We start from the raw sequence: 21238 nt of genomic DNA, 5'->3' as shown, positions 1-21238 counted from the left end.
CTCTAGTATTACATACCAATTTGCATAAACAAAAAATAAACACCTAATTAAAAAATTTTTACAAACTATGCAAAACTAACCTGTGGTCAGGTGTCTTGATCTTCCTGTTAACTCCAAGAAAAACAAATATAAGTATTATGATGAGAGTCAACCCAACAGTCACAACTGTAAGGACTGCAAGGACTCCTGTGAATATATAAGAATATTGATAGGTTATAATGTTAATATGTCTTGTTTAGCTTTTAAGTTGTATTCAGTAATACATCATGAAACTCTTAACTGAAAACAGACCTGTGGTTCGACACATGACTGACACTGTGTCAGTTTGAAAGTCTACTGAAACCGTCTGAAACCTCTCTTGCAGACCATACTGAGACACATTACCAACCGGAGGACGCCCAACCAGAAGTGGAGTGCTGTCCCACCAAGACTCTCCACAGTAACGACCTCTTAATTAAACTGGAAAAAATAAATGCACATAAATATTTTGTTATAAATATTTTTGTTATAAGGTGTCTATTTGCCATTTATTCTCATTAAAGTTATTTTTATACAGTATACAGTAAAAAAAAAAATCCTTTTTTGTATACATTTTACATTTTTCACCAAGGAAAAAGAAAGGAAAAATATATTCAAATAGAAAACAGTAATAATATTTCACAATATTACTGTTTTTATTGTTTTTGATCTAATAAATGCAGCCTTGACAAGCAGAAGAAACTTCTTGAGTTTGAATGACAGTTTGTTTGGGTATAAATAATTTGAATCACTATGAAATGCTAAGATATAGTTTCATGTAGCCTAATTATATATGTATTTATTTACTGCTAAAAACTATAAAATATGACATAATTATTTAATATTTCAGAATGTGTTTTTAAAGACTTACAGGTTACTGAGAAGTTGTATCCTCTGCTTCTCACACCCTCAAACACAGTGTAAAGAGTGAAGATATATGCTGTTCCAGGAAACAGATAACTGTCTGTGTATGTCACTATAGAGGATTGGTCATAAATATCCCTGATGGAAATCTCAAAGGCTCCATATTTCAGAACATAACTGTATCTTAAATCATTGTTTTTGTGCCACATCAGTGTTGCGTGCCCATCATTTAATTGTGTCACATTCACATGGTTGACATTCAATGGAGCTGTAAAAGAGAAATAAAGAGTCTAGTAATGTGAAGAGGTCAAGTCCAAAGTTGAAGAAACTAAAGAAAAGAAGCTTACTTGTAACTGCAGTGGATGTGTAACGGGTTATCAAAAAAAATAGTTGTTCCTTCAAAAATAGTGTCGAGAACGAAGTAGTATCTAGTCCCAGGAGACAGAAATTGAACTCTGTATGTCAGGATCACAGAATCTTGATATTGTTGAGGAATCTGCCACCATCCTTCATTGAAGTACCACAGTATGTAGCTGCAGTTACTGTTTCTGTATTCACTGAACCATACCAGAGTTACTTCAGTCTCTGAGCTGGACACCACTGAAAAAATCTGAGCATCTGCCACTATGATACACAAACATACAGACGATAATACAAAAATAAATCAAATATACAGTGGAATCATAGCAGGATATGCAGGAGCGTTTCATACTCCCATCAGAAAGTGTCCTCATATTTTCCTCCTTTTTTATGATACTGTTTTGGATTATATACACACACTCCAGCAAACAAAAGCCTTTTTCTAACATTTCCATTAAGTTATTTCTGAACATTCTCAAAAGGTTCAGTTTTAAAAAAAAAGTTTTTTCTTGGTGCTTGGTAAATTTGAGAGAAAACATTAAAGGGTTAGTTCACCCAAAAATGAAAATTCTGTCATTAATTACTCACCCTCGTGCCGTTTTACACCCGTAAGACCTTCGTTGATCTTCGGAACACAAATTAAGATATTTTTTTAAATCCGATGGCTCCGTGAGGCCTACATAGGGAGCAATGACATTTCCTCTCTCAAGATCCATAAAGGTACTAAAAACATATTTAAATCAGTTCATGTGAGTACAGTGGTTCAATATTAATATTATAAAGCGACGAGAATATTTTTGCTGCGCCAAAAAAAACAAAATAATGACTTATTTAGTGATGGCCGATTTCAAAACACTGCTTCAGGAAGCTTCGGAGCGTTATGAATCAGCGTATCGAATCATGATTCGGATCGCATGTCAAGCCACCAAACTGCTGAAATCACGTGACTTTGGCGCTCCGAACTGCGGATTCGACACGCTGATTCATAACGCTCCGAAGCTTAATGAAGCAGTGTTTTGAAATAGGCCATCACTAAATAATTCGTTATTATTATTATTATTTTTTTTTTTGGCACACCAAAAATATTCTCGTCGCTTTATAATATTAATATTGAACCACTGTACTCACATGAACTGATTTAAATATGTTTTTAGTACATTAATGGATCTTGAGAGAAGAAATGTCATTGCTCCCTATGCAGGCCTTACGGAGCCATCGGATTTAAACAAAAATATCTCAATTTGCGTTCCGAAGATTAACGAAGGTCTTACGGGTCTGGAACGGCATGAGCGTGAGTAATAAATGACAGAATTTTCATTTTTGGGTGAACTAACCCTTTAAGGGATAATTATGGTAACATTACTTTTGAATGTTCTCTGAACCATCTGAATTTAGAAAGAACCTTATCTAAAGTTCTGAGAATGTTCCCTGATAGTTGGGATGAGTGATAGAAGATTTTTTTTTTTTCTTTTTGTCATACCATGGACTGTAGGTAAATATCATCTCATCCAGCTCTATTTTTGTTTTCAATCTTACAAAAGTATATAACCTTTGCAAACGATTCAGTGCATTAGTGAACTGGCTGAATGAATCAAACTGAATTGCAAACCCATTTGACAGATTCAATCAATAGTGATTCATTCGCTCAGCTCTAATTATGATTCTAAACAGCTGAGAGAAACATGACATGATTGCTGAAATATTATCAGGGAAAATTTATCAGGTCATCGGATTTATCAGTAATATTTTAGCAGTATTTCACTGGGGTCTAGCAACACCCCTGATCATCATGTCAAACCTCATCAGAATATATGCAAAATATATGTAAAACACTTCATATTCTTCAGAAACAAACTTTAATTTTACCTGATATAAGCCTTCCATTCTAAAAGAAAGGGAAAAAGCTGTTAGAGATCACCATCACTGAAAATATGACATTGTATCTTTGAAATAAATGTTGATTTCAGGTAGAAATGAACAGTTTTTTTTACCTAGTACAGTGTGCAGATGAACTACATTAACTCACCCATGAAGGAAGAGCAAAGACAAACAGCAACAGCAGCACAACTTTCTCCATGATCAGATCAAATGTTCTGTAACAATGATCAACTTGCTCCCATAAACATGAAACACACCAGGAAACTGAAAATCTATTTTCCCTATCCTAGATAAACCAGGTATATTTATATATGCAAACATAAGAAAATATACAGTTTTGAGGAAACAGCATTGGACAGAGAAGTCGTTGTTTTACAAGGCATCTCAGTATGCAATACATTGTTTTTTGTTTAATTATATAACAGTAACTAAAAAATCAAAATTGCCAATAGCCTAGTTAAACGATTAGTTCACTTCTGAATGAAAATTTACTGATAATTTCCCCCATGTCATCCAAGATGTTCATGTCTTTCTTTCTTCTGTCGAAAAGAAATTAAGGTTTTTGATGGAAACATTCCAGGATTATTCTCCTTATAGTGGACTTCAATGGCCTCCAAACGGTTGAAGGTCAAAATTACAGCTTCAGTGCAGCTTCAAAGGGCTTTAAACGATACCAGAGGAGGAATAAGGTTTTTTTTCTAGCAAAACGATCGGTCATTTTCGAAAAAAATACAACTGTATATGCTTTATATAAACAAACGTTCGCCTTCTAAGTGCCTCCGCCAAAACCGCATTTCCGTATTCTTCAAAAAGCTTACGCTGTATTTCCTACACCTTCCCTATTCAACTTACGGAACGAACGCAGCGCCAGTTACATTTTTTCCGTAAGTTGAATAGGGAAGGTGTAGGACATACAGCGTAAGCATTTTGGAGAATGCGGAAATGCGGTTTTGGCGGAGGCACTTAGAAGGCGAACGTTTGTTTATATAAAACATATACAGTTGTATTTTTTTCGAAAATGACCGATCGTTTTGCTAGATACGACCCTTATTCCTCGTTTGGTATCGTTTAAAGCCCTTTGAAGCTGCACTGAAACTGTAATTTTGACCTTCAACCGTTTGGAGACCATTGAAGTCCACTATAAGGAGAATAATCCTGGAATGTTTCCATCAAAAACCTTAATTTCTTTTCGACTGAAGAAAGAAAGACATGAACATCTTGGATGACATGGGAATGAGTAAATTATCAGGAAAAGTTTATTTGAAAGTGGACTAATCCTTTAATTAGTCAATAATAATAGCTTGGTCAAGGACAAAAAAGATCCCTTCTGTAATAAAATCAATTTGTTAATATATAGGTATCCTTTTTTTTTTTTTTTAAATAGAAAAGATAAATGTTAGATAACATTTAAAATACATCACAAAACATTCAAAATAGTCACATTGTGAGCTATAAAGTTACTCTGAGGCAGAAACAGACTTCCATAGTGATGTCTACATCATCTAGTACATAGAAAGTTCAGTAATATATCATGAAACTCATTATTCGACCTCTTAACCATGTGTCATATTTGATACAAATTTCTAAGGCCTCTAAATGATCAGCATGACCAAAACTATGCTGAAAAAGCTGTTGTACACAATTAACATATAGTTTATACTTTTTTTTAGAAAGTTTGAAAAATGTACTTTTAAGCAACTTATTAACATTTATTTATCTCTCAATCATCATTGCATTGCATTGCTTTATGTTTTGCCTCTCACAATAATATCTAGCTTCGATAAAACTATAAGCCTTTAAATATTTTCTTACTAAGAAATACTATATTGGGAGATAGAGTGACAATTGATATTTATACATATTTTATGTAAGTAGTCTGGTATACTGTTACAAAAATCTTATTAATTTACATTAAAATCAGAATTTTCTCTTACTTTTTGTCCATATAAATTTATCAATAACTGAACTAAATTGCATATTTTTGCTGAATAGGTATGATCTACATATTATCCTGTATCATATGAGCTATAAAAGCTTCGTGTATCAAATACGATACTAAACAAGAACACTTTTGTTTTAGATCAACTCCACAGCAACTACATACATTTATCCACTAACCATTCAGAAATGTCCAGTTGTATTCTGTAACTTCTTCCCGAGTTTTTCCATCAGTGTCCAACTCCAATTTGAACAATGTAAGGCTGAACACCGTTACTGACAATAGTCATTTTGGCTGCGTGAGATTCTCCAGCTTTGTTGTTGTTGAGCAATCAAAGCACGAGCTGTTAAAGCTCCGCCCTCTTCTGGAAAGGGGGTCGGGAGCAGCAGCTCATTTGTATTTAAAGGGACACACACAAAAACAACATGTTTTTGCTCACACCCAAATAGGGGCAAATTTGGCAAGCTATAATAAATGATCCATGGGGTATTTTGAGCTGAAACTTCACAGACACATTCTGGGGACACCAGAGACTTATATTACATCTTGTAAGAGGGGAATTATAGGTCCCCTTTAAACAAAATCTATTTTTATGACTAATATTTCATGTCAGGCTTTACAGGGTTAATGGTTGAATGAACATTAAGCTGGAATAGGAAAAACTATTTTTACAATGTTAAGGAACATCAAGCTGATGTATTTAATCACAAAGAAACGTAGCAAAATCATATGCAGCAGCGCCACCACCAGGTCCTCAACAAAATCTATGAAGCCAGCTTAACCCTCATCCCACAAAAGACAGCAAGCCATGATGAGGAATGTTACCTTGTTTGCCCTCTCTGGACAGAGGAAATCCAATAAAGGTTGACAGAGTTACAGTAATCCAGAACAGTACAAGAACCCAGGCAAGCTGCTTCTTTAGTAAAAGATGGGTGGTAATGATGACAATTCATTCTTTTGTATGAAACTGCTGAGCTTCCCACCAGCAAAGAAGACAATATGAGATTACACAGATGCCGTGAAACAGCCTTAATTACCTGTTGAGTCCTTCAGTGGATGCCAAATCCTCCACATTTTTCTGAGAAACGCTGTTGAACGTGGATCAGACTGAGCACCACAACACACCTGTAGCCAATCAGCAGTAAAGGGCGTGTCCACTCATGAAGGGGGAGGTGCCTGTGTTGCATAGCGTATAAGTGAATGTGGGTGCGGAGCTATCAAGAGTAGGGTAGGTGCGTGTTTGTTTTGTTGATTTCAAATATTTTAATTTCTCAGAAATTGTTTACTGCACCTTTAAAGTCAACATGAAATCAAGAGCATTCAAGTTTAACATCTGTGCAACACCCATTGTTCCTGATTTCATTCATGCTGGACACGTATGAGACTGTTTAGAGAAAACATTTTTAATAAACTGGTGCACAGTTCTTCAAACAAATTTTACATATGGTTTACAGATAATCAAAGTACTCTATGGAAAAAAATCAGTGTTGTCTTGATGGTGGGGTGCAAACAGAATTCTGCTACATTCTTGATAACAACGTATAAGAAACGTATAAGGTTGTTTTCACACATTACTTACAAGCCTGTTGCTAATATCCTATATGCACTATAGCAACATTTTTTGTCTCCATAACAAATCTTATGTTGTTTATAATAAAAAAAATGTTTATATCATGAAATATCTGTCCACATGTGTCAGGAATGGTCCCTTACCGAGCCTCCAAATCCACCTAATTTGAAACTTAAACCTATTGATTTATCACATAATAGATGAATAAATAAAAGCATTTTCACACAGTGTTTAAAAAAAAAAAAACTGAAAAATGCAACCACTCACTATCTCAATGCAATCTAAACCGTTTTCAGATAACTATCGTACTTCAAATCAATACCATGAAATCATTATGAAAGGCCTGAAAGTTGTGATGTGTATTATGTTCTCTAACAATGTACATCTACTACAGCTGACGAGAGAAGCAAAGCAAAAGAAGGGATAACTTAAGTTTTATCTTGTATTTCACAGACTTCAGGGCCATCTGGACGTAAATTATCCAATGACCCGACTCTTCCATAAGGAACATGTGCAACATCACCTGAAGTGTAATCACAACACTGACATGCATTTAAATATGAATGCTTCAAATATGAGGCTTTATGAGAACATCGTTCTTTTACACACAGCTATTGCTCCGACTGTTAAAGGCAATTTTTGTGGTCCACTATACAAAAGAAGTTTTCTCAACACCCTTTCTTAATCTACGTGAACACATTTGAATCCAAATGCAGCTTATTCTAATGAAAAAAGTCCATTTGAAATACTAGACTTGCTTAAATTTGTGGCGGGAAGGGGAAAAACTCAAAAACTAAAAAGAAAACACTATCCAAATTGTTTAAAATTACAGCTAAAATCTCATTCATAGAAAATGGCAAATTAGTCACACAATAAGGACTCTACTCTTTTTCCTATACCCTTACCAAATGTACAACACAAAAGTAACTTTTTTAAATACTATATATTTTAACATGCTAAATCAAGTATGTGTGCTGTACCTTATTAAATGATACTGCTGATTTGATCTTTGACAAATAAGAAAAGAAAACGCTGCTTTCAGTAGTCTTGACGGCAGCATTTTGTAAACCATTAAAGACCTATGAAGCACATTTGGCAATCAACTAAATGAACCGCGTAGGGACAAGACTGAAATTTTGGTGATGATCATCAGCATCTTTGACATTTAAACAAATAGTTCACCCAAAAATGAAAATCTGGTCAAGATTTACTCACCCTCAAGTTATTCCGCCTGTATGCGGAGGAATATTCATGCAGCTTATTTCCATGTGCGAATGTTTATTTTTGGGTGAACACACTAATATAATAAAGGTATTTTTGGAGACTCTAGTCAAACACATGGTTTATGTAGGATAACAGCACCACACTCTGCATTAGAGAGTGTCACTATCATCATATCCATATGATCAAATCATAAACTTTAAGGGGGAGGAGTGTTTCACGGTCCCTCGATCTAGCAGATGTGAGCGGAGCTGAAAGATGGAGGTGTTGAAGGGGTTTTACGAGGTAAGATTGGCCCATCATCTGTTCCTAAATGAAGTTGTGGTGATCTGACATTTAGGGTGGGCAGAAATCGGCAAAGTAAGGGTGCTGTAGGGCTTCCTCTGCTGAAATTCGCTGTACTGGATTGCATTTCAGAAGATTCTGCAAACAGAAAAATCCAGCTGGACTATGAAGCATGAAAGCTTGAACTAATTGTTTCCATAATGAGAATATTGTACCTGTAGAAGGTCTCTGCCAGTGCTGCTGAGTTTCGGGACGACATTCACAAGTGATGTAGTAGCTGGATACATTGGGTACGGCTATCAAACAAACAAAACAAAAACAAAAAACAGAGAAAGGGAAAGGAATGCAGAATAAATGTATGAAAATAAAGCAAGGCTTTACTAAATAGCCAATAGCCAATTCTTGAGTATTTCATAAAACTCAAAATGTCTTTGGTTTATTTGTACATTTTAACCTGTTCCTCATGTTATTGTGTGCAAAATCTTATGACCTGCCCCATTCTTGCAATGAATATCTTTCTGTCAGCATTTAGACGAATAAATGTCGTACCTTATAATCTGGAAGTTTATTCATAGTCTGCCATTGTTCTTCTGTCGGTGTTCCCAGCAATGTGCCAAAATGTTAAAGTTAATCAGCTCAATGGCAACTTGGCTTAATGTGCCAAGTTACTACATGCATTGCTTCGCAACTTCATTATATTACTTGTAATTACATTACTACGGAGCCCCTAAAGGGTCATGGTGATGAAAAAAAAAAAAAGTGAGATGGGAGGAAAAATTATTTATCAATGCTTTTGCATTCTCTGATTTTTTTGCGAGCAAGTTTCTCAGGGGAAACCCAAAAGATTTAAATATATTTTTTCCTCCGATCTCATATTTTTTTTTCCAACAGCATGTCCCTTTAGGGGCTCTGTACATTACTGTTGAAGTGCTTAATTAGCATTGTCAGAATATATTCTGCATTGTAACTATGGCAAGTAACTGAAGTAAAGGGATAGTTCACCAAAAAAATTTAAATTCTGTCATCATTTAGTCACCCTCATGTCGTTCCAAACCCATAAGACTTTCGTTCATCTTCAGAACACAAATAAAGATGTTCTTAATGAAATCAGAGATTTCTGTCCCTCTTGACAATCTACGCAACTACCAATTTGCTGCTTCAAAAAGAGATCATAAAATTTAGAGATCATAAAATTAATCCATATGAATCAAGCGGTTTAGTCCAAATTTTCTGAAGAGACTCGATCGCTTTATATGATGAACAGATTTAATTTAGGCTTTTATTCACATAAAAACATTGATCAATTGATCAGTTATGGTAAATGGAAGTTCAAACATTCTTGCTTGATGTGCGAGAACCAATGAGTTTCATTCTCGTGTGTTATTCAGCACGTTTATGTGTGAATAAATGCATAAATTAAATCTGTTAATCATATAAAGCGATCAAGTCTCTTCAGAAAATTTGGACTAAACCGCTCGATTCATATGGATTAGTTTTATGACCACTTTATGAACTTTTTGAAGCGTCAAAGTGGTAGTTGCGTAGAATGTCAATGGAGGGACAGAGAGCTCTCAGATTTCAATAAAAAATACCTTAATTTGTGTTCTGAAGATGAACATAAGTCTTATGGGTTTGGAATGACATGAGGGTGACTAAATGATGGCAGAATTTAATTTTTTGGGTGAACTAACCATTTAAGGCCCTGATATACTTTAAACGAAATCGAAGAATGAACTGATGTGACGTCATTTCGAACAAAATCAGGCCAAAACGAAGTTCGTTTGGAGTTCGAAAGCAGCTTGCCAAAGCGAACTTTATGGAAAAGTTCGTTCCAGCTGCAAAACGCCTTCGTACTACCATTGGTCCGTGGCCCTTATGTAAGGTAGGTGTGCGCTGAGGCTCCGCCTTCTTTCACTCTGAAAATTTTTTCCAGCTCATTGTCTGCGAGTGAAAACATAAACACTGAAAACCAAGTTGTACTTCTGATGAAATGAGACACTGACACTGTTTAGTACGGTAAAGCTGCTTGATTTTAAGTAAAATTGTATAAAGTGCTGTATAAATAAACGTGACGTGACTTTACTGGAGTGCCGAATTACAGAGCTTGTGAAAACAAACATATCCACGTTGATATATGCTTTTCTTATGCTTTATTAAAACGCTTGCTAGTTTCTCAATTTTGATGTGTGTTTATTGTGTTACTGAGAGGAAAGCGCGCAGCACATATTTACATATTCATCTAACAGTCGCTCTCAGCGGTGTGGGCGGCGTCAGGTGTTCGATAACAGTATACCGCTGCTCATGTATTTCAAACTTCGTTTTACCCCTAAACGAAGAACGAAAAAGAACTTCGCTTGAAGTATATCAGGGCCTTTAAATTGAAGTTGAAGCACTAAAATTACTAACTGGAAATAAATAAATAATACATAATTATGAAACCTAAATTGCAACAAAAAAACAGTATATACATAAAAATATTAATAAATTATATTACTATAATAAACAATACTAAAATAACACACACACATACATATGCAAATCCAAATGTATAAACCCAACAGAAATCTTAAACAGATGAACTAAGTGTAAAGGATATCTAAAGATCCTCTTTAGCTGGTCGTCCACATCATTACCAGGGAATAAGGGCCGTCCTGCATTTGCCAGTTCTAAAAAAAAATTAGACAGAAAAACAAATTCACACACTACAAGAAAAGTTACTACTAAAATGTAAGTAAAATTTAAATGGAGCTTCTACTACCTGCAAATATACACCCTGCAGACCACATGTCAATAGAGGTAGAGTATAGCTTAGCACCAAATAGCACATCCGGTGGCCTGTACCACAACGTCACCACCTGAAGCCGATCAATATGAAGTGAGGAAAAGGGAAACGCTGAAAAAGACCAAGCTGCATCTGAAGCCGTGTAGCTTACCTCAGCAGAATAACATCGTACAGGTATTCCAAACGCTCTGGCCAAGCCAAAGTCAGCTAACTTCAGTTCACCGTTCTGATGACAACAAAATAATAGCGATTTTAAAAAGTGTTTTTTGGGAGTAAAGCAGAAATAAAGGAGCATGTTTGGGTTTCACCAACAAAAATCAAACCTGATTATATATTATAGTCATATATTACGCAAACCTGCTACACTAAGCATCAATAATGAATATTCAATATCAAGCACTTCCGGTCATTTACTTACTCTGTTGATGAGCAGATTTTGTGGTTTAAGGTCTCGATGGAGAACATTTCGGCTGTGGCAGAAGGCAAGACCCTTCAATAACTGGTACATAAAGGACTGGAAGGAGAGAATTAAAACGGCATTATCTGATACCTCAAACATTAAATATGTTATCAAGAGATGCTCTCTGCCTCCTCTTCCGTGATTCATTCTTTTCAGGGCTTCGTACAGATTTAAAAAACAAATCAAACCTTGACAATCTCTGGATCCAAGTCACCATTACAGCTGTCAAAGTATTTCTTCAAATCCTGTTTGAATGAAAATCATTCTACATGTTACAACACATATTGATCTCATGAGACTCGTTCAAGCAGCAAGATCAGTGGAAACAATTGGATAATTGGAAAATATAATTGGCTCCTACCTGATCGCAGAACTCAAACACTAATGTGAGCTTCTTATCACTGTGAAGGACGTCATGCAACCTACAAGAACAAGAAGCTGTTGTTAATGCAGCATAAGACAAGCTGCGCCATTTCTATTTCATCGCTATTTATTTATATCAATAATTATTTTGAAATGCTTCTTTAAAAAACGGATTTTATATGGTCAAATGTATGAAATATGCAATAATAAAGAAAGAAAATACTTAACAACATTTAGTCTGTATGATGAAATGCGGTAATCGCTTAAAGAAAAAAAAAAATTACAAAATAGCAAATATAAACGTGATGTATGTAAGCTTAAATATACTAAATATGCAAACAAACATACCTTACAATGTTTTTATGCTTCAGTTCTTTCAGGAGGCAAATTTCTCGTAATGCTGAACTTGGAACCCCCTGTCGTAGGATTGATAATTAATGTGACAGTTTGCTTTTAATGTGACTTTCTTGTGCTTCACATCCCAGTCTCAGCTCTCCTTACCTCATCATCATCATCCAGTCTCACTCGTTTGAGGGCCACAATCTCATGCGTTTCTCTGTTTTTAGCTTTGAAAACGGTCCCATATGTACCTGGTGACAGCGTACAAAAATCAAGTAAGCAGTGAGGAATAAAAAACAAGTCAGTATGACTTCAAGGAATGAGTCAGGAAAAAAAAATGTCAATAAGAATTAAACAAAATTTGTTTAACAAATCCTCAAATAGCCGTGGCCTAGCGGTAAAACACTCTTTAAACTGTCAGGAAGAAGTCTAAAATAATATATTGTAATTCTCAATTGTATGATATGAAGTTCAACCGCTATTCAAATGTTTAACTGTATAATCGCAGACAGAGTTGTCACGATGTAACCGTTACTTTTCTCAGCATCCTTCAGAATAGACCAATCACTGTCCTTTTTGATTAATGGATGAAGCTTTTTTTTTTTAAAGGATTTACTAAAGATTCTTAGCGCACATTTTATCTACAACTCAAGTACCCTTTCGATTAAAATCAATTAATTTAAATTTGTATATTTTCAGTGTACAATTTTCGCCAGTATCGTTCTAAGATTTGAATGTTGCTCAAAGGAGTCAAGCCGACTTTGAGCCTCCATGCGCCCTCTAGAGGAAGAAACACTTTATGGTTTATAGGAATCAGACTAACATTTGCAGCTCTGCGAGAATCAAATAAAAGCTTGCTAATAATGCTGCTATGAATCATCGATCTGTTTGATTCGAGATACAGCTCCATTTCTCTAAACAACAGCGATGCCATTAACAGGTGTGCAAATGCCGTTTTGATTCATTTAAAGCCAGGTGCATCATCTCAATAGCTCAGTATGAGCTTGCTAGCTCTAGCTTAGACTTTAATCTCAACACACGCTTACGAAAGCATAATTCACAGCAGACTGTCAGACTCTTTAAGATCTATAACAGCAAACCTTCATGATTGTTAATACTCTATAAATCTCCAATGCAGACAGAAACAGCCATTCAGGCCAGACAATCCATTTACTCACCCTCTCCTATCTTCTCCAACTTCTCATACTTTTGCATGGTTTTAGCCAGTTACAATAGCTTTTAAATAAAGCGTCCTGGCTCCTTATTTTCGTACGTTTTAAAATAAAGGTTTAAATAACAGCTGATTACTGTCGTTTTTTATCAACAAGGGGCGTAATACGCAACATGAAGACAGAAATAAGGGTTTCAAGATGGCGATTTACTGAGACACACTTCAAAATAAAAGCATCGTTTGTAAATCGACTTCTGGGTGGGTAATAAATGCTTTAAACTGTAAATAATAATACAATTAAAATAAAACAAACATTTTAGTTAAATATTTTATCATTTATTAAACATATTAACTTCTTTTCTAACTAATACAGACAAAATAAAGAGTAGGAAATTCAGGAAGAAAATACTTATTTACTTTTATTATACCTTAATTTTCATGGAAGACAGGCAGAGTATCAACACAATTGTATTGATAAATAACAATTTCAAAATAAAATGTACATCTCACTTTACTGAAACCTTTTCATTTAAAAAAGGGAAAAGATTAAAATACTTAAAATATCAGTCTTGAGTTTGGGGAAATAAAACAGTATTTAAAAACAGTATGGCTACCATTACACAACACTGACATTTATCTATGATACATAAAACTCAAAACACAGAATATACACTAAAACCCATTTGCTATGACAGAGCACCAAATTACGTTTTTAAAAAGATTTAAAAATTGAAATAACCTGAGATAAAAAAAGATTAAAATAACTGGTAGTGAAATATTCTCAATAATACAGTATTTTATTTGTGACCATTGGATTGTTGTCTCTTTATAAGTTCAGCATACAGCCCTCCTTTGCTCAGTAAATCCAGGTGAGTTCCAGCCTTTGAAAACATAAAAAATAAAACAAACATTAAACATCACAGGTTCAGACATTCAGTAAGCAAGTGCATTTGTAAAGTCGTTCCTAACCTCAACAATACGTCCATTGCTCATGACGCAGATGAGATCGGCCGCCCGTATGGTGCTGAGACGGTGAGCGATGATCAGAACGGTACGACCCGTTGTGGCTCTGTCCAAAGCGTCCTGAACCACACGCTCAGACTCGGCATCCAACGCACTGGTGGCCTCATCCAGAATCAAGATGCTGGGGTTTTTGATCAGGGCACGAGCGATTGCGATCCGCTGTTTTTGGCCCCCAGATAGAGTGACCCCACGTTCACCTAAAGATTTTAAATTTTTTGCAGAAAATAATTTTATTGTATTTTAAAACATGTATTTTATTGTAGAAAAGTGACGAAAAAGTTATTTTTTTCACACTTTAAAATATCATCTTTCATCTCACTTTATTGAAACCTTTTCCTTTAAAAAGAAAGTTTTAAAATACTTTCAGTCTAGAGTTTGGGGAAAAAGAACAGTATTTTTTTATTTTATTTTACAATTTATTTTCTGATTTAGTTTTTAACAGTGCTTACCAACCACGGTGTTGTATCCATCTGGGAATCCTGTGATGAAATTATGAGCATTGGCTTGTTTGGCAGCAGCCATGACCTCAGCGTCTGTGGCACTGGGTTTTCCAAACCTGATATTCTCCATCACAGAAGTACCAAAAAGAACAGGTTCCTGTGATAAGGACAGAAAAGAATTATAAAACTGGAGTTTTGTTTCATACATATATTATAAACAGAAGCTGAAACATTAGAGTGAAGCAATGTCCAGCTCTCAGAGGAAAAGAATAATATGTACCTGACTAATGAACCCAATAACGTGTCCTCTTAACCAGGATGGGTCCAGTGTTCTGATGTCCAGCCCATCCAGCATTACCACTCCACCGCTGGGGTCATAGAACCGCTCCAGTAAGGCGGCCACTGTGGATTTGCCTAAATTTAGAGGTAAATAAATTACTAATAATTGTGACCATGGACCACAAAACCAGTCATAAGGGTCAATTTTTTTGAAATTGAGATTTATACATCATCTGAAAGCTGAATAAATAAGCTTTCCATTGATTTATGGTTTGTTATGATAGGAAAATCTGAATTCAATTTCTTGAAAATCAAAATATTGAGAAAATCACCTTTAAAGTTGTCCAAATGAAGTCCTTAGCAATGCATATCCACTCACAAAAATACATTTTTGATATATTTACGGTAGGAAATTTACAAAATATCTTCATGGAACATGATCTTTACTTAATATCCTAATGATTTTTGGCATAAAAGAAAAAAAAAATTGATAATTTTGACCCATACAATGTATTGTTGGCTATTGCTGCAAATATACCTGTGCGACTTTTGACTGGTTTTGTGGTCCAGGGTCACATATAGTAATAATAATAACAATAATATATTCACATGTGATGGGTGTGATCATTTGTATTTTGTGTTTCTTTACAGATGCTTGTAGACAGACAGACAGACAGACAGACAGATTACCTCCGCCTGACTCTCCAACAATAGCAACAGTTTTACAGGGAGGTAGAGTCAGGTTGAAGTTTTTAAGGATCTGGTTTCCAGGTCTTGTTGGGTAACTGAGAAACATGCCGGAAACAACAAATAACAGACAATTAAACTTTTTATATTAAATTCAGGTCTTGTCATGTTTGCAGAAGAGGCCTACCTGAAATTGATGTTCATGAAGTCAACTCTTCCTGTCAGAGACTTGAGAGGGATTCGACCTCCTCCGGTGAGTGGAACGGTGGGCTCTAGAGTCAAGTACTCAAACACACGAGCCCCTGCACTCATACCTCGAACCATCTGACACAAACCACTCATCAATATATATATATATATATATATATATATATAAGGTACATACTATATGTAAAGTGTCTTCCACTCACCTGTCCAAACAGAATTGAAATACTGGCAAGAGATCTATAGAGACAGAAGATTTATGGGTATTCTGTTACATGTGTCCTACTGTGGTTTGTTATTACAGACACTTTTTTTTCTGCAGGTTCAGCTGGACGTTCCTTCTATGTTATGTGCAGACAAAAAATTAAGTCTCTACATTGCACTCTCACCTCTGAACTGTTTGAGATGCGACCAAAAATGACATTAGATCACCAGGTGTCATGTCATTACGGGCCATCAAAGACCCACCAGCAAATATAGTGCCTAGAACAATGCCTATTGAAAAAGGAAAATATTGAACAGCTCTAGTTCATGTAGTAATTGGTTGTATATCAGTAAAACATGCATAATTACTCACAGTTCAGGACAATATTAGACAGGCCCTGAAATACGGCAATTCCTGTGCCCAACGTTTCATTCATGGCAGCTGATTTCTTGACCTCAGCAGCATACATCCTGTGAAAGAATATTTAATTATAATATTTATATATATATATAAAATAGTAAAAACCTGTTAATTGGTTAACTGTAAGTTAAATAATCTTACCATATACGGTGAAAAACTGTAAATTGTTTAACAAAACATTATATGTAATTTTTCTGTAAAATACACTGTCAAAATTGATGGTTTTTGCAAGTAAAAATTACATATGACTATATTTTATTGAAATATTTGTTTCTTCTTATTTTTTTTTTTTTATAAGTAATGTAGTTATAATGTTATTTATTTAAAGTTTATTAAGTTACCCTGATGATGTTTTGTCGATATACAAGTATTAGCCATGTTTTATGGACAGGCCACTTACAATGAACTTTTATTGATTCATCATGTGGTTATCTATGGAAGCTTGTTTCCGCCACTAAATAAAAAATGGAATTGCGACTTTTTATCTCCCAATTCAGACTCTTTTTTTTTTTTTTTTGCAATTGCGAGTTATGTCAAAACTGAGATATAAACTCACAATAATGAAAAATAAAGTCAGAATTGCGAGTTATAATGTCAGAATTGCATGATATAAACTCACGATTGCGTGTTATAAACTTTCAATTGCAAGTAATAAACACAATAAACTTGCAATTCTGACTTTTTTCTCACAATTCTGACTTTTTTTCTCACAATTGTGAGTTATAAAGTCCAATTCTGGGGAAAAAAATTACTTTTTTCTCAGAATTGTGAGTTTATTTCTCACAACTGTGAGAAAAAATAATTATGAGTTTATATCTCGCAATTTCAACTTTATTTCTTGCAATTGTGAGTTTATAATGCGCAATTGTGAGTTTGTGTCTCACAAGTCTAACTATAGCGTGTTATAAACTCACAATTATGAGAAAAAAGTCCTTTTTTCTCCAGAATTGGACTTTATAACTCACAATTGTGAGTTTATATCTCACAATTATGAGAAAAAAAGTCAGAATTGTGAGATAAAAAGTCACAACTACCTTTTTTATTTTTTATTCAGTGGCGGAAACAAGCTTCCATAGTTATCAGTACATGTTAAGGTAAAAAGGAGATTTCGGTAGCTCAAGTAGATTGTTAAATTAACATTATACCAAATACAGGAATGAATATGCCATCACATAATATTATTTTTACATTTTTTTACCATAATAATATTTCTACAGTGTAGTATCATCAACTATGTTTAACCATTCCACAGAATTCAGCAGATTTGTCCCTTAAAATCAACACAGACAATCTGGCAAAAAGTCTAGATTCTGAAGTCGTACTCTAGTTCTCGATCCTCCATGGCAAATGCCCTCACTGTCCGCACGTTACCAAGAGCCTCGTCGGCCACTCCTGTAGCTTTAGCAACCTAAAAGAGGACAATGGGACAGTTAGCATAGAAAGAGTAACTAAAACTAAACTCTTCTCCATCAGAGTGTCGTTACCTGTTCCTGTGCTTTCCGTGAAAGTTTACGGAGAAAAGAACCAATGAGAGCTCCAGCCCCCACGAGACATGGAAGAATGACCACAGTGAGACCCGTGAGCTTGGGGGAGATGATGTACAGTGAGAAAAAACAGCCCACTGTCTGTGTGGCGCTTCGCAAACCCTGTAAAACATATCACATAATCAGATACAGTAGCACATTCTCCCTGGGGCTTTTTTTTAAATACACTTGCTCTTAACATTTGTTCCTTGATTACTGAAAATGGTTTGTTATTTGTACCTATTATGACCCTTTTCAATGTCTGGATTTTGTTTTCATGCTTGAATATTCCAAAAACACATTATTTTTTACATATTTTACTTTGTTGCAGCTCCTCTCTTCCCAGTCTGTCAGTAACGCTCTGTTTAGTTCCTCTCTATATGAAGCCCCTCCTTCTGAAAAGCTCAATGCGTTCTGATTGGTCAGCTGGACCTGTGTGTTGGTCAACCGATTTGAGTGTGTTTTGGAAATGTCCTGCTCCTTACCATAACTGCGAGATTCAACACACTACTAACTAACTCAACCAGGACTCGCCCCCTTTTTTTTCCATATGCCTTGGCCGGGAATTATTTAAATGAGGAATATTTTGACATGTTCATTCCTGGAAGAAAACTCAAGACTACAATCGAGGCATTTCAGGGAGTTCACAGTGCTCACTGATATAGAGAATAACTCTAGAGTGATTTTGTTCTTTGGAGTGACCTTTTTCATGCTCAAACAGCAACATTACACACTAAAGAAAGTTGAAAATGTGAAAAAACATACATACTTACTGCAAATCACACAATAGGCAAATAAAGCATACAAACTGGTGTCTGAATCATCCTACCTGGGAAATAACCAGCTTGAAGGAAGATTTAAACTCCTGGATGTCAGATGTGAGGCGATTAACCAGCTGCCCGGTCTTGTTTGCATCAAAAAATGCAACATCTTGTCTGTAACATGACATTTACACAAGATAATTAGATTTTGTTTCTTAAATGAAAGTGTATGAGTGCCCCTTCAGCAAATATAGCACATTTGTACTTTAATTCATTTTTTTTAAATCTAAAAACTTGTGTACAAACCTAAGCAAGGACATGAAGAGAGTTGTTCTCATGTCAGCAGCCACCCTCTCTCCAACTCTAGACAGTAGAATGATGTAGCCACTGGTCAACAGACCCTGAAAGACAAACAAAGAACAAATTTTATATATACATTATCATTAAAAAGTTTAGGGTTGGTTAGACTTTTTAATGTTTTTGAAAGAAGTCTCTTCTGCTCACCAAGGCTGGATTTATTTGATCAAAAATACAGTAAAACTGTGAAATATTATTACAATTTAACTAGCTGTTTTCTATTTGAATATGTTTTAAAATGTAATTTATTCTTGTGATGCAAAGCTGAATTTTCAGCATCATTACTCCAGTATTCAGTGTCACATGATCCTTCAGAAATCTAATATGCTGATTTGCTGCTCAAGAAACATTTCTTATTATTATCAATGTTGTTCTGCTTCATATTTTTATGGAAAATGTGGATTTTTTTTTTTTTCTGGATTCTTTGATGAATATAAAGTTCAAAAGAACAGCATTTATGTGAAATAGAAGTCTTTTGTAACATTATATATGTACTTACTGTCACTTTTGATCAATTTAATGTGTCCTTGCTTAATAAAAGGTTTAATTTCTTTCAAAACTCTTACTGACCCCAAACGTTTGAATGGTAGTTAATCATCAGAAGCAAGTCAAACGTTGTCATAGAGTTTCAATGTGACTTAACGTACCTGTAAACCATACAGTCCAAGCAGCTTCATTGCAGGCGCTTGAATATCTCTCACATAGTGACCTGCTTGTTCTCTCATGTGGCGAGCGACGACATTCACCAGATCCCCCAACATCAGAGGAATCTGAATATTAAGGGCTGCTGCGCCAAACGCAAGCTGAAAGAGAACATAACAGAGCGCTACAGCAAACCAAACTATCCATAATATGGTTAAAAAGGATATTAGCCAAAAAAAGAAAAAAAATGTTTATTTACGATAATGGCTCCTATTAGAGCAAGAAGATGTGGCCGAACAAACTCCCACAGGACGGCCCAGCTGAATTCAGGAATCTTCTCTTTCACCTGAACTTCCACTGGGATATTATTGTTAATGTCTGCTTCACAATGAGCTACAGTACCAAGCAAGCGTGCTGTCACTGTCAAAGCAGCTGGTCCTAATATGAATTTCAGAGTGATGTTTGGTGTTCTTGGCTGCCGTCTGGATGCTAGACGCAGCACTTTTTGAGCTTGTCTCCATATGCGAACAGGAGCACTGACAGTAAACTGTGTGGATGGGATTTGTGAACTGCTCCATGGTACTGTGTGCTGGCCACGCCTACAAGACAAGAGATAAAGGACAAGGACAGTGTTGCATGATACACTGATAGAAATATACGAAGGTATTAATGAATAATCACCATATACAAAATCATGGCATTTACAGAAAATTCTCCAAAGTACTATAAGTACATAATATTAGCAAAATGCAAAATGAAATGCAAACAGACCATCACATGACCTTAACCAGATCAACATGGAAATGACTGTGTTGTGTAGAAGGTTAGTTTCCAGCCAAAAGAATAAATAATGAGAAATATTGTGTACCTATTGAGGTGGTGGATCATGAAATCTCTTGTTTTTTGGGAGCTCAAAAATCGATCTGACGTGACAGTACCGCGTGTCAATCGACTGCAACGTGCAAAATGAAACATGATTCAGTAGTGTTTTGAAATGACAGGAGAAAGAAAGAAAGATTGCTAATGAAACTAAATGCACTCAAGGATTAACATGTAGGCCGCCATGTTTACGCAATCCCAGCGTGGCCACGCTACCCTATACGTCATCGCTGCGTAAAAATTCGTTGGCTTGTTTAACTTTTTATATGTATAAATAGTGGAATGTATATGACAATTTTGTATTATAGGAATGTTGTTATTTTTAATCACCACTAATTATTGTTTTAATTGGTATTCCTTTTGTTTTGAAATTTATAAATGTTTGATGAACGGTAATTTCTTTTAAAATAAACATTTCATATTTCATCATTGGTTATAAATGTTAATAATGTATTTCAATTCATGTAAACAATATTTTAATTTGTGTATTTTTTGTTTAAAAATATTACTTTGATTAAACAGAACTTAAATAGAACTATCAAGACCATAAAATTAAACATAGAGACTA

At 35.1% G+C, this 21238-nt stretch overlaps 3 protein-coding genes across 3 annotated transcripts in view; all 3 read right to left on the bottom strand.

The window, feature by feature from the left end:
- The window catches only part of LOC127506258 (acid-sensing ion channel 1C), a 225187-nt gene that overhangs the window by 84543 nt on the left and 119406 nt on the right, over positions 1-21238 (bottom strand). The gene's annotated exons all lie outside the window — the stretch shown is intronic.
- Positions 6442-13473, bottom strand: cdk5 (cyclin-dependent kinase 5). The gene is made up of 12 exons (XM_051882564.1): positions 13258-13473; positions 12242-12330; positions 12089-12156; positions 11739-11799; positions 11566-11622; positions 11336-11431; positions 11069-11143; positions 10894-10990; positions 10732-10801; positions 8685-8745; positions 8351-8431; positions 6442-8273 (listed from the first exon to the last, which is right to left on the bottom strand). Exons 1-12 carry the CDS (start codon positions 13292-13294, stop codon positions 8187-8189), a joined length of 879 nt encoding a protein of 292 aa, XP_051738524.1. The 5' UTR covers positions 13295-13473; the 3' UTR covers positions 6442-8186.
- On the bottom strand, positions 13644-20902 carry abcb8 (ATP-binding cassette, sub-family B (MDR/TAP), member 8). The gene is made up of 16 exons (XM_051882547.1): positions 20660-20902; positions 20051-20390; positions 19797-19952; positions 19099-19193; positions 18861-18966; positions 17993-18154; positions 17831-17916; positions 16461-16558; positions 16273-16378; positions 16090-16123; positions 15867-16003; positions 15683-15777; positions 14994-15127; positions 14723-14870; positions 14220-14470; positions 13644-14131 (listed from the first exon to the last, which is right to left on the bottom strand). The coding sequence occupies exons 1-16, from the start codon at positions 20764-20766 to the stop codon at positions 14048-14050; spliced, it is 2139 nt and encodes a 712-aa protein (XP_051738507.1). The 5' UTR covers positions 20767-20902; the 3' UTR covers positions 13644-14047.

The sequence above is a fragment of the Ctenopharyngodon idella genome, chromosome 23, assembly GCF_019924925.1.
Source record: "Ctenopharyngodon idella isolate HZGC_01 chromosome 23, HZGC01, whole genome shotgun sequence".
Taxonomy (NCBI): Eukaryota; Metazoa; Chordata; class Actinopteri; order Cypriniformes; family Xenocyprididae; genus Ctenopharyngodon; species Ctenopharyngodon idella.
The sequence above is the reverse complement of the archived record's forward strand: the minus strand, read 5'-3'. Positions and strand labels throughout refer to the sequence as shown.